Here is a 14903-nt window from a genome sequence, read left to right on the forward strand (position 1 = left end):
GTATGTTAAAACAAGATTTTCTCTGTGTGCTGAAATGTGGTACACGATGGAATAAACAAAGTTGTTTTCTCATCTATAGCAAGATATTTACTCAGTGTGATGAAGGACCGTTTCTTTAGGGCCAAAAGCCTGCGCTTATGGAGGTCTTTTTTATTCTATGTATGTTAAGGGTTTTTTTTTTTTTTTTTTTATAAAATCAGACTTAATTTGTAAGATGTATATATGCAAAATTAGAACATTTCATTGTGCCACATTCTGCAACTGTTTAAAAATCCCCTACTACCCGGCACCGGGTCTCAGCCAAGTGAGAGGCTCCCTGCATCCCAATTACGGGAGTGATGAGTGCGTGCTTGGGTCTAGAGAGCTAGTGACAGGTCAGGCTCTTGCATTTCCCCCCTGTCTCATCACAAAATGTTCGGTACAAAAATGACTGTTTAAAAGATTAATTTTAGTAGTAAATCTGAAAATATGTCAGTCTCATCCCTTGTTAATTCAGTTCAACTAATCTGCAAAAAATATGAAAGAATAACACATTCAATAGGTGGGATAAGTGGAGGAAGCCCAAGGTTAGGGCTGTGGGTTTAGCATCTGGTGAAGCATAGCATAGGAAATGTTGGGTGCAAGCTCCCAACACTTCAAGAGGCTGCTCTCTTCAGGTTCAAGCAAGTGAGAAATACACAGCAGACTTAAATATGCATTCATTCTAGATATAGGAAAATATGGGAGCAGGCGGCGCAGGGACTTCTGGTAAAACATGGTGCACTCCAACTGCAATTTACTAACACAATACTCAGGGCCACAAGCATCTGCTGTAATTGAGAAGACCGGGTACACTGCAACCCCGATTTAAATACAAATACCAGGTGCCACAAACAGCCCAACCTCGAAAAAAGGAAAACACATGCTGCACTACAAGCAACCCTACTGCCAAGAAGAATGTGGTGCACTGCAACACATTCTTGACTAAAGGTATGTGGGGTCACAAGCAGCTGCCATATGTGTGAATTTGTTTAATTCCAAACGGAGGACTGAACAAACAAGAAGTGGCGTGCTGCCCAGGTGCACACTGGAGGGAGAGGGAGAGAGAGAGAACGTTGTCCTCCGTCGGCAACAAGAAAGCAGCCTCCACAGTAGCACCGTCTGCTTCAAGGCACGACAAAGAGACTGCAATAATTCCCCCAGTTGTGACCTATTCACACAGCAGCCCACAATAACAAAGAGGTTTGACAAAAGTCTGTAAGCGTAACGTTTGTTCACAATAACAAAGAAGTTCAGTGGATGAAAAGGAGTATTGGGGCCTCGGGACACAGATAAGAGCAAATGCATGAAGAAAAACAAGAAATAGTATGCTACAGCCAAGAGACAGGGAGGAAAAGTAAGTGGCGAACACTGGAACCTATGAAAAGCAAGGGTGGGATTTAAGCCCCCTTTAAGCTCTATATTAAATACAATAGATTTCACAAGCACACGAAACCTAAAAGGGTAATTGAATGGTCTGCTTTTCATCTAATTGAAACATGTTAAAATCTTGGACAACCATTATGAGAAAAAAAAAACATAAAAGCCACAAGGATACAATTACAATTCTTCTGCTTTTCAACGTTTTCACGTCTTTCAAAATTATTTTCAATTTTTTGCTCCCAAATTAAATAATCAGATTCAGAGGTTATAATTTATATTAACAGAAACTCAGCACATATAAATAGTTCTCTCTCATCTCAAGATTAAAAAAAACATCATAAGTCCAGGTCAATTTATTCAGAGGTTAAATTTGAACTTAATAGGTATGTGTGCCAGGTTTTTGTAAAATCTTAAGTGCTACAGCTTCTGTCTTGTTAATCAAAAGACAAGCCATGGCTCATCGGGCGAGGAACACATTCATTTCCAAAAATATAACTTTTGCATTCCTCTGCAAATTATCTGTAACTGGTAATAAAATATTAAAGCACAATGGGCACTCACACCTCAGTCAATGTCTGTGTATACCGCCAGTTAAATCAAAGATCCGGACTTGCTTCAGGCATTCTTATTTCTTCCCCAGGGGCCAGCACCTCTTTTGGTAATTTATAACAAGAAACCAGGGAACTCTGCTTCACATGTACCATTTTCCTGAAAAAGGCATCCGACTTTACAAATTTTATATTTCTCCTCGATATCTTGATAGTTTGCCCGTGCCTCTTTCAGACAGACCATTTGGATTGATAAACATTGGAATCTGTCTACTCTACAAGATACAACACGACCTGGACTAAACATTACCTTTTTTTAAGGCCCATGAAAAGGGCAGAGTTTAAGGACATCCTTAGATTCCTAAATGATTAATAGATAGTCCAAATGCAATAATTCGGTAAACGAAAATAAAATACAACTGAATGCATGAGAAAAAGGTGAGCATCTGAATAAAAAAAAACGACACAAATTTATTTTTTGTCTGAGTTAATCAGCCTTTTGTTAGGCCCCAGTTTACATGATCACCCCTTAATGTTCCATAGCATAAAACATTACATTCATGTTAGACTGCGATAAAACATCTCACTGGGTTTCAGGATCAACTTAATTTCAAGATCCTATTTTCTCCAAGAATATTGACAGATCAGAACTCACAATTGTCAATTAATAAAGGCACTGTGCATGTGCCCAGTGCAATTTCAGCTTGTGACCCTCTTATCATATGTTTGAATCTATTTCCGCGATGTGCTAAAAAATTACAACTTTTTCCAGTCATGTTTTTACAGAAAGTATACTGTTGTTGCACTCTTTCTTCTCAAATGCCTTTACATGTTGAAGCACTTGTTTTCGGAGTTAAAAATCAGCTGTGCACACACAGTATTTGCAAGAGTACACAACCACACATACTGTAAAAGTCAATAAAAAGATTTAAAGGCTGTTGCTGTTGCAAATGAAAAGGTGGCCAAATATTGTTTCCACTATCTGATCTGGAAGCGCGGTTTAGAGCTAGATGGAATATCTTAGTGTAACAAATGCAGAGCCCTTTGGGTGGCGGATATAACCAATTCTCTCTATTGCCTTTCAGAGTGATGTCTTGTGTTAATGCTGGGTAAATATAGAGAAATGAGTCCAAATGTTAATATAGTAACCTAAATTAGGAACTTTATCTCCTCTTGACACACAAACTTTGATTCGAAGTTTGCCTAGTTCTCAATGCTGGATAGACGTCTTGCTTTACCTGGCTTCTTCTGAGATTAATTTTTTCCAAAAAGCTGCATCTCCCTCTGAATGAATCTTTATTTAGAAGAACAAGTTTGTTACCATTAGTAGTGATCTTTCTGCTAGAGATTATCCAGCTTTAGATTCCTCACCTTTGGAATATACTTCAGGCATCAGGCTGCATCTGGAAACCTTTCAGCACCACTTTGGCATGCTGTCATTTGGCACTGTGGGGTTCACACGGATGCTGTTTCTTCCCTGGAAATGATGTGTGTGGAGCCCCTATAAGCTCCACCCCTACACACTAATATCAGGCTTATAGTGTGAGCAGTAGACCTGCTCTCTTCAAAAGCTCTAGAGCAGAATCAGCCTTGCCCCAAAACAGGCGAGTCCCGTTGGGTGGACCAGACATCACCTGAGAAGCCCTGCCAAGCGTAGCCACACACAGCAACACCGGTGTCTATGGCCAACCCTATAGAATCAGTGGTGTCCAAGCCACATTGAATTGTGAACTAAAACTTTGGGTCTCCTGAGCGTGTACAGGACAAAGGTCTTCAGGAACACCAGTGAGGACACCAAATCAGAGAGGGCATGATAATAGCTTCCCACCAAAGAGCTGGTGTTAACAGATCAGAGGGCCACACTGGTGGAAGAAAACACGTTTGACAAATGTTTCTATCTGCCTAGATTCTCTGACAGTGGGAGTGGTAGGAAACGTGTTTGGGTAGAGGCCTGCACCAGTACTGGGGACTTGGGCAAAGCTTCCCCCCCCCCCCCAATTCAATTGTCAACTTTCTAGGCACTATCACCCTACTCCAGATGACACTGCTTTTCTTTCGCAACGCCCTTCTCTGAACTTCGCCTCATGGTCCCTGATGGCCTTCAGGTTCATTGAAGTGCAGACGCTACAGGCCTTGAAATCCTGGCTTAACCGAACACAGTATCGGCACACCTAGTAAGGACCGGTCACAGACATCTGTTTACAACACTCTCAACAGGGCTTACAACCTGTCACCTTTGGGGATGACTTCCTTTGCACATTGAAGAAATTTTCAAGGTAATAGTGTCAAAGACATAATGGAGCTCCGGGTCTGTGTCCGGTGGTGCAGAAAGAAAGTAACAGACTGCGGTGCACCAAGGTACTGCTGAAATGTTTCCGGATGCAGTCTGAGATCTGGGAAATATTCCAAAGGTGAGTGATCTGTGGCTAGAAGTCAAACAGAACTCTTGTTTTCATCCATGTTTGTACCGCTTGAAATGTCTTCTTGTTACTACAAGAGTTCTCCGCACCAGATGCTTTTAATAACATTGCTCATAAGACCAGTACTTGTGTCGGGCAAGAAGATGCTGATGATATAATTGCTTTGGAAAAACAAAGCAAAAAATATCTCAGATATTATTTTGAAGACAGGCGTACCAGATAGTAAAGGGAAATATTCAAGGTACTTAAAAGGGGTAATCAACTCTGTCTTCAAGCAGTTCTTTTTTTTTTTTTAATCTGACATATACTTTGGTAAGTTGGAGGTTATGCTCGAAGTCCAGCCTAGGTCCATTCCAATCAGTTACATGGACAGAACATCAAGGAGGAGAAGAGACTTAGAACTCTTGCGTCTCTAGAACAAAATGAGGGTCATGCCAACAAAGAACATTAAAAATTAAGATGAGGAAATAAAATCAAATAATGGGTTTATTAATAAAACATGTTAGACCTTATCAAAAAATTCAGACCTAATGATAAGACCTCTCAACAACATATTCAAACCATGCTTTTTATGAAATAAAATCTAGCCTACTACGAATAAAAAAAAAAAAAAAAAAAAAAAAACGGACTCACTGTACCCATACTGGTTTGATCAATACTAGGACGCACTTGATCCGAGATGTACCGCTAACAAGCGGTGCGCATTGATTCTACAAGTAATAAATCCTGACAACCTAGATTACAGGTACTCATTCTATATAAATGCAAAATAAGTATTGAGGTAGAACTATATAAATTACATTAAATGAGTTACTGTAGATAAATTATATATGCAGGTTGATTACAGAATACAATTCCAACAGATCATGGAAAAGGTTTTAATTGTAATACTTGTACTGTCTTTGTCTCTATTATTTTCAGCATTTTTCCGTTGTGTTGTAGGGCATTCTTTTCTTTTATCAACTTCACCTTGGCAAGGTAGCTACTGGCCAGGAAATAGATAAGGCAATATTGTGTAGTTTGGTTTTATCCTGGGATAGGTCGAGCTTTCTGCATGACCAGGAGAAAGTTACCTATCTGGAAAAGTCCACTTTGCTTCCTATTTAGTGTAATTTTAAATATTCACAAAATAACATTGAGATCCAAAATGACGCGAGCATTCTAGAACATACTGGGATGGGTACATTTGACATTCCTCTGGAGAAACCAATAAAGTAAAATGTCAAGTGTCACGTGAAAAAGTTGGCCCAAGACGTAGCCCTGTATATTCCTTAAATTTCTCTATTTGAACCGTGAAATACGATCTGTGCTCATTCTTTTCCTTTACATTTAGGAAAAGGGTCAAAGAGTTTGGTTTATCTTGCACGACACACCTTTAGCATCCTATATGTTGTAAATGTTTTCCTGTAATTTGACAGATTTTTAGGGATTGGAGGTATGAATCCATTGGTGATTTTTCTATATTAAATACAAATCACTCAAAGGTTATCTTGGTGGCTTCCTTTCAAAACCTGGCGATACATTTTTAAGAGTATTCTATTAAAACCGACTAAGGAAAGGCCGTTCCTAATGGTATATACACCAGGTATTTCTGCAACCAAACCAAAGCACATGCCAGGGATGACTCTGACCAGGCTATAACTAATTAATAATGGTAAGCTCTCTGGCGCAAGCACACATAGCTATAATTTTATTATAAGACCGGAGGCTCAGATTATGCAGTCTTTTCTTGCTTTAACTTCAACAGCAGACAATAAGAAAAACTACATTTCCCAATAAAGTAAAACTACAAAGTGACATCACAATGGGAATATCCAATAGGACGTCGAATACAGATATTAATATCTTAACTGTGAACAACATGTCCTCTTTTCTTGCTGCTCGCATTCAAGATAAACAATATCTTTGAAACAAATTATTTACATATACATTTATTGCAGTTGTTTATTATTTATATGTGTTTTGGTTACCGCTCTAACTGTATTTCTGCTTTGTTCGTGCTCCAGCGCGCACCACTTCTTTCTATTCAGGTCTCTTGCGCATCTACCAACGTTTGTTTTTCACCGTTGTAGACACGTAAAGCCAGCGCTTTACCTTTCCCTCGCATGTGGCAGCGGGCGCTTCACTCTGCTCGGATTCAGAGTTTTTGCTGCTATTCCTCATACGCTCTCAAGGCGCTTTGTTTTTCCTGTATTGCTGAGGCAGGAAACCTCTTCCCCGAGGGCAGCTCCCCTGGGAAGGGTTTTTACTTTACGGGTACTTCCTCCTTTGCTCGCGTAGGCTTTTCTTTGAGTTTTTCCTCACGCCCACCCCTGTAGCCACTCCCAGCCCTCACAGGCTGATTGTTTAATTCCTTATTTGGCAGAACATATTAGCTACTCCAGTTTTTCAGTTTATAGCTTTGCTTTTTGTGCCGGTTTATATATTTTCTTCCTTCAATATGTCTGAAGAAGAAGATTCCCATTTTTTAAGGAAACTTTAAAGTCCTTTATAAAGGATTCTTTTCAACAGGCAGTTTCCGTTTCCATGTTGGACATATCCAAAAATTTAGAAGCCTCCTTTTCCAAGATTATTTCTGCTACTGATATACCTTCTGTAGAAGGCAAGAAACATGCAGCCACCCTTCCTGGACCTTTGAAAGGCATTTGTTTCTCTTGGTCCTCCCACTCGAGAGGTATCTAAATCGGGAACCCCTTCCTCCGCTCTCCTCATTACTTACTTGAGACACTGATGATGATAACTCTCTTAGTCATACAGACGATATGGACAGATCTTCGGATCCATATCTTTATGGGCCGCCGGAGAAAAGGTGTAGAATTTCTCCTATGGACGGTGGTGCCGCTCACCCTGTGTCTCAGATCTTGGTAGATCACTCTGGTGAACCCATGTTCGACCATTCCTTCACGGTTCATCCAAACTCTAAGGAATGGTATCCTACTGACTATGTGGCAGACTATGTCTCTTTTTATTTACGCCACTCTCTGGACAAGGTTACCAGGAATAAACTCAAATCTGAGTGTCCCTGTCCCTCTTTACCCGACAAGGTCACTGCTACCCCTGTGATTGACCCAAATATGCTCATGTTTTTGACCAAATTTGGGAAAGACCGTAAGAAAGGTGTGGCTAGAGCCTGGCCAGGTTGCCAAGATAAGCTTTTGGATTTGGTGGGTCCTCTCACTAGGATTTTCGATTTGGCTGAGGAGGCCAAAGTAGACAAATCTCCAATAGACCCTGTGGTTCTTTCTAACCAGGCGCAACACGCTATTTGTATGCTTGGGAATGCGAACACCCAATTGTCTATTGAAAGGAGGAAGCGTCTCCTAAAGATCGATCCTAAACTGGCATCTTTGGCCTCTAAAGATGAGGGCCCTTCGGCTAAAGGTTTGTTATTTGGAGACTCCTTCATAAAGGAACTGGGCAAGTACGTCTCCACCTTCGCAACCCTGGACAAGGCTCACCTTTCTATTAAAAAGATATTTTCGTCACAGGTTTTTGCCAGGGCCGGCAAAGGCAGGAGTCGCTTTGCCGGCCGCTACCTCAGAGGTCAATATACCAATCGAGACTCCTACAACCAGCAGAATCAGCTTGATACCTACACAGGTAACAAGCTACGCTTCTACTCCCCCCCGTTCAAGAGGTTATCGAAACAGGGGTTATGTCAACAAAAGAGAAAAGATTTCCGGTAAGTGTTTCCAATTCTGGCCTTCCTCCAGTAGGAAGCAGACTGGCTTTGTTTCTAGATTCATGGTTGTTTCTCACGTCAGATCCCTAGATAATTCAATCCATTCAAGGTTACCTCTTAGAGTTTTATCACCCCCAAGTCAGTCCCTTTTTCCTCTTCCCCTTGTTTCTCAAGAACAAAACCAACTTCTCCACAGCAAAGTCCAGTCCCTCCTTGTCAAACAAGCCACAAAACCAGTTCAGTTCGACTCTCCTCGGGTTTTCTCAGTACCATTTTCCTGGTCCAAAAGAAAAAACAGAAGTTTTGACTAGTTCTGAACCTCAAAAAAATTCAACAATTTTGTGGTCTATCGACATTTCAAGATGGAGACTATCCTCCACCTCAGGAATAGTTTACTACGAAACGACTGGTTAGTCAGATTAGACCTTCAATATGCTTACCTCACACTACCTATTCATCCCTCACACAGAACATTTCTTCAATTTCAATGGGAAAACTCTTTCTACCAATTCAAGGTCCTTTCGGGCTCTCTTCGGCCCCTTGGTGTTTCACCAAGACTCAAGCATGTAGCGGGCTTTCTCCGCTCCCACGGTGTCCGTCTGATTCTTTACCTAGACAATATTCCCCCGATGGCACAAAACAAAGACCTTCTCCTTGTTCAGCTATATTTTTGTCAAGATCTTCTACTCAAGATGGGATTCCTCATCAACTTTCAGAAATCACCCATCGTTCCAACTCAAAAATTGGAATTTTTCAGTTTTCTCGGACACTACTCTTTCATTTCTTCAACTTCCCCAGCACAAAGTTTCCTTAATCAAGAAAGAAATTTGTCGATCTCTGTCCCTTCCTCACATCTCCCTCAGAACTCTAGCTCGTCTAGTGAGACTTCTCGCTTCCTCGATTCAAGCTATTTTCCCAGGTCCTCTGCACTATCGCGCCCTCTAACGTCGGAGGATACGCCATCTTCACAGGGGCTTGCCTATTCCGATCCACATGTTCTAGACTCAGAGTCCAAAGAGGAGCTTCTATGGTGGCTGACTCACTTAGACGCCTGGAACGGAAGAACTCTTTTCTGCCGCCCCAGATCTTGTATTAGAATCTGTTGCAAGTCGGACTGGTTGGGGCGCAAGATGTGGTCAGTTCTCGACTGGAGGCGCATGGTCTATGAAGGAGTCCTCCTTGCACATAACCAGTTTAGAGATGCTTGCAAGTTCCTTTGCCATTCGCTCCTTTACAAAGGACAGAGTAAGTTGCACCATTCTTCTCAGGATGGGCAACTTAACCGCCGTCAGATATATCAACCATCTAGGATGCACCAGGTCAAAGATTATGTCTACCCTGGCAAAGCATCTCTGGTAATATTGTCTTCCTCAACAAATTTCAGTCAGAGCAGTTTACCTGCCGGGCAGTCGGAACAGTTATTTCAATCTTTGGCGACATGTCCATAGATCTTTTTGCTTCTCGCCTCAATTCCCACCTTCCTTCTTTTTTTCAGTTGTAGGCCGGATCCGCAGGCTCTTGCCACGGATGCTTTCCTTCAGATTTGGCCGTCATCTCTTCTTTACGCTTTTCCTCCCTTCCTTCTGATTCCTTGCACAAACGCGCAGACAACAATCCACACTAGTTCTCATAACCCCATTTTGGCAAGCTCAGCCTTGGTATCCAACTTTATTGGAACTAACAATCGACGGTCCGGTCTGGCTTCCTCATTTCCCCAACCTCCTCTTAGATCCCCAAGGTCGACAACACCACTTGGTTCTCTACAACTCCTTGTTTCTCATTGCTTGGAGGATTTAGGGTTGTCCTGGAGAACCCCAGGAATTTCGGAGGATGCTCTCAAACTCATCCAACAGTCCAGGGCCCCTGGTACCTTCAAGGCTTACAAATCGGCATGGGCCATTTGGTGCAGCTGGTATATGGACAGGAATTCACATCCCTTTTCCACTTATGTAGTGTTGGTTGTGAACTTCCTTGGCCTCCGAGGGTGAGGCCTATTGCACTATCAACACTTACAGATCTGCCATCTCTGCTGAACATCATAGAGTCAATGGCAGACCGATTGGTGAACATCCTCTCATCTGTAAACTTTTAAAGAGAGTAAGATGTGTTTTTCCTCCAGCTCCTAAATATAATGTAATGTGGTATGTTACGGCCTGGGCGGATAATGATTTCCTTTTTCTTAAGCAGCTTTCCGCAAAATTGACTATGCTTTTATGTCTGATTTCCCTCAAACACGTTTCAGATGTTAAAGCTCTGGATGTTACCTCCTTTTTTTTTTCTCTCCTCTTGGAGTTTCTTTTCAGGTTCGAAGACGTACTAAAACTAACTTGGCATCTGTTCATTACTCATTTTTTCCCCCTCTCAACCCAAAGTGTATGTTGGAAGTTGTCTAAAGAACTATGTGCCTCGTACTGCAGATTTGAGATCATCCTCTTCCTCCCAATTACTTATTTCTTTTCTGAAACCCCATAAACCTGTTTCCTCCCCTACCCTAGCTCGTTGGGTCGAATGGATCAGGTCTTTAGCTGGGATCAATGTGGATTCTTTTGGAGCCCATTCTGCCAGAGGGGCCATGGCCTCTCGAGCTTTCTGGCCCGGATCCTCTTTACAGGATATTCTCAAGTCTGCAGACTTGTCTAATGAAAGCACATTTAGAACTTTTTACTGTAAACCGATTCCTCATGTTTCAGACTGTTATTGCTATGCTTGAATATACATAATATGAGCCTCCGTTCTTGTAATAAAATTGAGATTTTCCTAGCCTTGGTGTCTGAAAGGCTAGATTTTATTAAAGACACAGAGGCGAGTATCACCCCGCCACTTGATTAACCCTTCCCTATTCCTTTATTTCAGTTCCAACTCCCTCTTCCGGCGTTGGCTCTTCCTAATCAACACAATTGTCTTCCATCAAGACAGGATTCTTTCTTCAATGGCTTCCCTTCCTGGGCTCCTGTCTACGCTCGCCTGTTTCAGGACTGCTTTATTGATATTATTAAGCTATCTATTTTTTATGTGAATTTGTTGGTTACTTCTCCTCTTTAGTTCTCGCATCAAGAAAAGAGGACTTGTTCGCAGTTAAGATATTAATAGCTGTATTCGACGTCCTATTGGATATTCCTATTGTGATGTCACTTAGTAGTTTTACTTTATTGGGAAAAGTAGTTTTTCTTCTTGGCTGCTGTTGAAATTAAAGCAAGAAAAGACTGCATAATACTCGCCTCCGTGTCTTTAATAAAATCTAGCCTTTCAGACACCAAGGCTAGGAAAATCTCAATTTTCTTGCACTGTGTATGCTACTCTCACATACAGTTGCATTTAAATATATGCATTTTCCTTTTGCCAAAGGGTGCACCATATGAAACTGATCAAGATATCGACCTTGGATATTTTGCTTTGAGGTGTCTTCCCACTAGGCCATACTCGCAAAAGGTAATGGACATCTGTTAAAAAGCAGGTCCTCAGGTTCCACCTCAGAAAGCGCCTGACGTGGCAGTTCAGGGGAGGAGTGTCAATTTCTGTGTATGACCAAACCTGGTTTGGAATTGACTGTATTGGCATGGTGTGCAAAATAACAATGGACTGGAACGTGCACCAAGTAATCACTAGCAGCTGAGATTAGTTCAAGCACTCCAACCATCACCTTTTTGTATTTTTCATTTGCTCACAAATGGTAAGAGAACCCTTTTCTTGTACTCCCACTAAACGGCTAGAGTTCCAGACATGACCAAAGCAACCCCCCTCAAAAAAAAAAAAAAAAAAAAAACACAATTCTTGTATTGGCAAAATGGAGTAGCATGTTTCAACGATTCCCTCCACTGCCATTTTAGGCCTCGTATACTCCAATGAGATGAGAAACCTCTCAACTCCACTGGCCATTCGGGCAGCCTCTACAACATATTTTTTTCTTATGAAGTCTTTACTCCATTTTAGCAACTACTGCTTGTGCCTTTATCCTGGAATGAAATTCCCTGATAAAGATCCACCCATTTATGCGGTCAGTTGATAATGAGGAATTTTTGTTTTCAAATAACAACCAGGAACACGCCACATTGTTTTTCTTACATCCTGTATTACATATATGGATTTTCGGTAAATCAATGTCTACACATCAAGTCTGTCCATTGGTTTCTTAAAACTAATTTTATTTTATGCTGGCATTTTTACAAAATATAATTATTGGTGAATAATGTTCTGATCTTACAAAAAGGTAAATCTAAAAGTAACAGCCATGATTTAGTGACTGTGCATGATACTGAAAGGAGTCAAACGAGTATTGCTAATGCCAGGGGAAACTACATTTGCATTTCAGTTCAAAATCTCCAATCAAATAATGAATGGAAATGTTTAAACTAAACATCCATGGGGAGATACAGATACCTGTAACATCCATAAATAGGTATTCGCTTGCAAACCATCCTGGAACAGCTTGCCCTTTACAAGCTGCAGAAGTGCTGCACAACGTAAGCGCTATTTTGTACAAATATTAGATCAACATACATATGCAGTATTATGCTGGCGAGGCTCATTGCAATTGTCGCTTCTTTGCATACTGAATTTTTCCAACCAGTGCCACACATGCCATTATTTGGTGGCTTTGTTGACAAATGATTTTTTTAAGTTCGGGGTCAACCAACTGAGCCAGGAGGAAAACTGCAATACCTGTGGAGGGACTTATTCTTCAGATTTGATAGTTCTAAAGTTTTTTTCCGTTTTAGGAGAGGATGTGCTACAGTTGTGGGACTCGCTTTCGTTTGAAGTTTTAGCGGCACGTTTTACAGCTGTCTTTTGTCTTCTTGCAGCCCTTGGCTTTTTCAACCTTTTCCTGTTTTTAACGCGAATTAGATCTTCTCGTCCAACTTCAATCATCTGTTCTTCCCAAGATTTCATTTCGTTTTCATAACGAATCTTATCATCTTCTGCTAACTGAACATAAGGCTGAAAAATAAAATACGCATTACAAGTTGGTACTTGTATTTGTAAAGGAATGTACGGCATAAAATACAGATCCAAACAACGAGCGTCGACGCTAGAAATAAAACCCCTAAACACAGTTATCACTGTAATAAACACTTCTATCAAACAAAATTAAAACTAGAATCAACTTTTGTAGTCGAAGTACCATCTCATTTACTCATACACTTAAAGAAAGTCCAACTATTAATCTATCGGACACAAAGTTTCAATACTCCCTGCATAGTTATAAGTCAACTAGACATTATTTGGCACAAGGTATGCATAAGAAATTAGTCAACAGGCTAAATCTACTCAATCGTGTTTGCATAAAGAATAAATCTATCAGATACGAAACGAAACCACGGTAACCATGTCCTCTTGTGTTATTATACACCTGTTTTTTCAGCTAATTAATGGAAGATGGCCAATTTTTTTGGTCTGGAACAAGGAGATGCTGTTATGTAAAACCATCCTAAAAGGTACTTTACACAAATCTGACCTCTAAGTTGCATCAGGAAAAAAATATTTTTCATTTGTCAGGATCAGATGAAAAAAAATATCACGATTGGCACTGCTCAGTATTTTGTGAAGTAAAACAAAACAACAACTCTTAACTCCTTCGCTGCCAGGCCTTTTCCCCCCTCAGGTGCCAAGCCTTTTTTTTTTGGCTATTTGGGGCAGTTCGTGCTAAGACCCTCTTACTTTTTGTCCACAAAAGCTACCCACGCAAAATTTGCATCCTTTTTTCCCCAACATCCTATGGATTCTAGAGGTATCCAGAGTTTGTGAGTTCCCCTGAAGGAGACCAAGAAATTAGCCAAAATACAGCAAGAATTTCGTTTTTTTCTTTTAAAAAAAATGGGGAAAAGGGCTGCAGAAGGCTTGTGTTTTTTTGCCCTGAAAATGGCATCAAAGGGTTGCGGTGCTAAAATCACCATCTTCCCAGCTTTCAGGAATAGGCAGGTTTCAACCAGAAAACCAAATTTTTCAACACAATTTTGGCATTTACTGGGACATACCCCATTTTTACTATTTTTTGTGCTTTCAGCTTCCTTCCAGTTAGGGACAGAAATGGGTCTGAAACCAATGCTGGATCCTGGAAAGCTAAACATTTTTGAAAAGAAGACAACATTCTAAATTCAGCAAGGGGTCATTTGTGTAGTTCTTAGCAGGTTTTCCTACAGAAAATAACAGCTGAAATAAAAAAAAAAAAAAAAATTGAAATGGAGGTGAAAAACAGCCATTTTTCTCCACGTTTTACTCTAACTTTTTCCTGCAAGGTCAGACTTTTTAAAGCAATATACTGCTACGTCTGCGGGACTCTTCTGGTTGCGGGAATATATATGGCTTGTAGGTTCATCAAGAACCCTAGGTACCCACAGCCAATAAAGGAGCTGCACCTTGCAATGGGTTTTCATTCTATACCGGGAATACAGCAATTCATTTGCTGAAATATAAAGAGTGAAAAATAGTTATCAAGGAAACCTCTGCATTTGCAAAATGGACACAAGATACGATGTTGAGAAGCAGTGGTTATTTGCACATCTCTGAATTCTGGGGTTCCCATACGAGCATGTGAATTACAGGGCATTTCTCAAATAGACGTCTTTTTTACACACGGTCTTACATTTGGAAGGAAAAAATTTCGAGAAACACAAGGGGCAATAACACTTGTTCTGCTATTCTGTGTTCCCCCAAGTCTCCCCAGAAAAATGGTACCTCACTTGCGTGTGTAGGCCTAATGCCCGCGACAGGAAAAGCAGCATGGACACATCACATTTTCCCAAGGAAAACAGACCTGTTTTTTGCAAAGTGCCTAGCTGTGGATTTTGGCCTCTAGCTCAGCCGGCACACCTAGGGAAACCTACCAAACCTGCACATTTTTTACAACTAGACACC

The 14903-nt window shown here is 40.8% G+C and overlaps 1 protein-coding gene across 1 annotated transcript in view; it reads right to left on the bottom strand.

The window, feature by feature from the left end:
• Positions 1-12172: 12172 nt before the first annotated feature.
• The window catches only part of TFAM (transcription factor A, mitochondrial), a 138395-nt gene continuing 135664 nt past the window's right edge, over positions 12173-14903 (bottom strand). Inside the window, exon 7 of the mRNA XM_069240971.1 lies at positions 12173-12986. Within this exon, the coding sequence (XP_069097072.1) occupies positions 12723-12986 (264 nt within the window). The 3' untranslated portion in view covers positions 12173-12722. The remainder of the gene's footprint in view (positions 12987-14903) is intronic.

Source organism: Pleurodeles waltl, chromosome 6, assembly GCF_031143425.1.
Source record: "Pleurodeles waltl isolate 20211129_DDA chromosome 6, aPleWal1.hap1.20221129, whole genome shotgun sequence".
NCBI classification, from domain to species: domain Eukaryota; kingdom Metazoa; phylum Chordata; class Amphibia; order Caudata; family Salamandridae; genus Pleurodeles; species Pleurodeles waltl.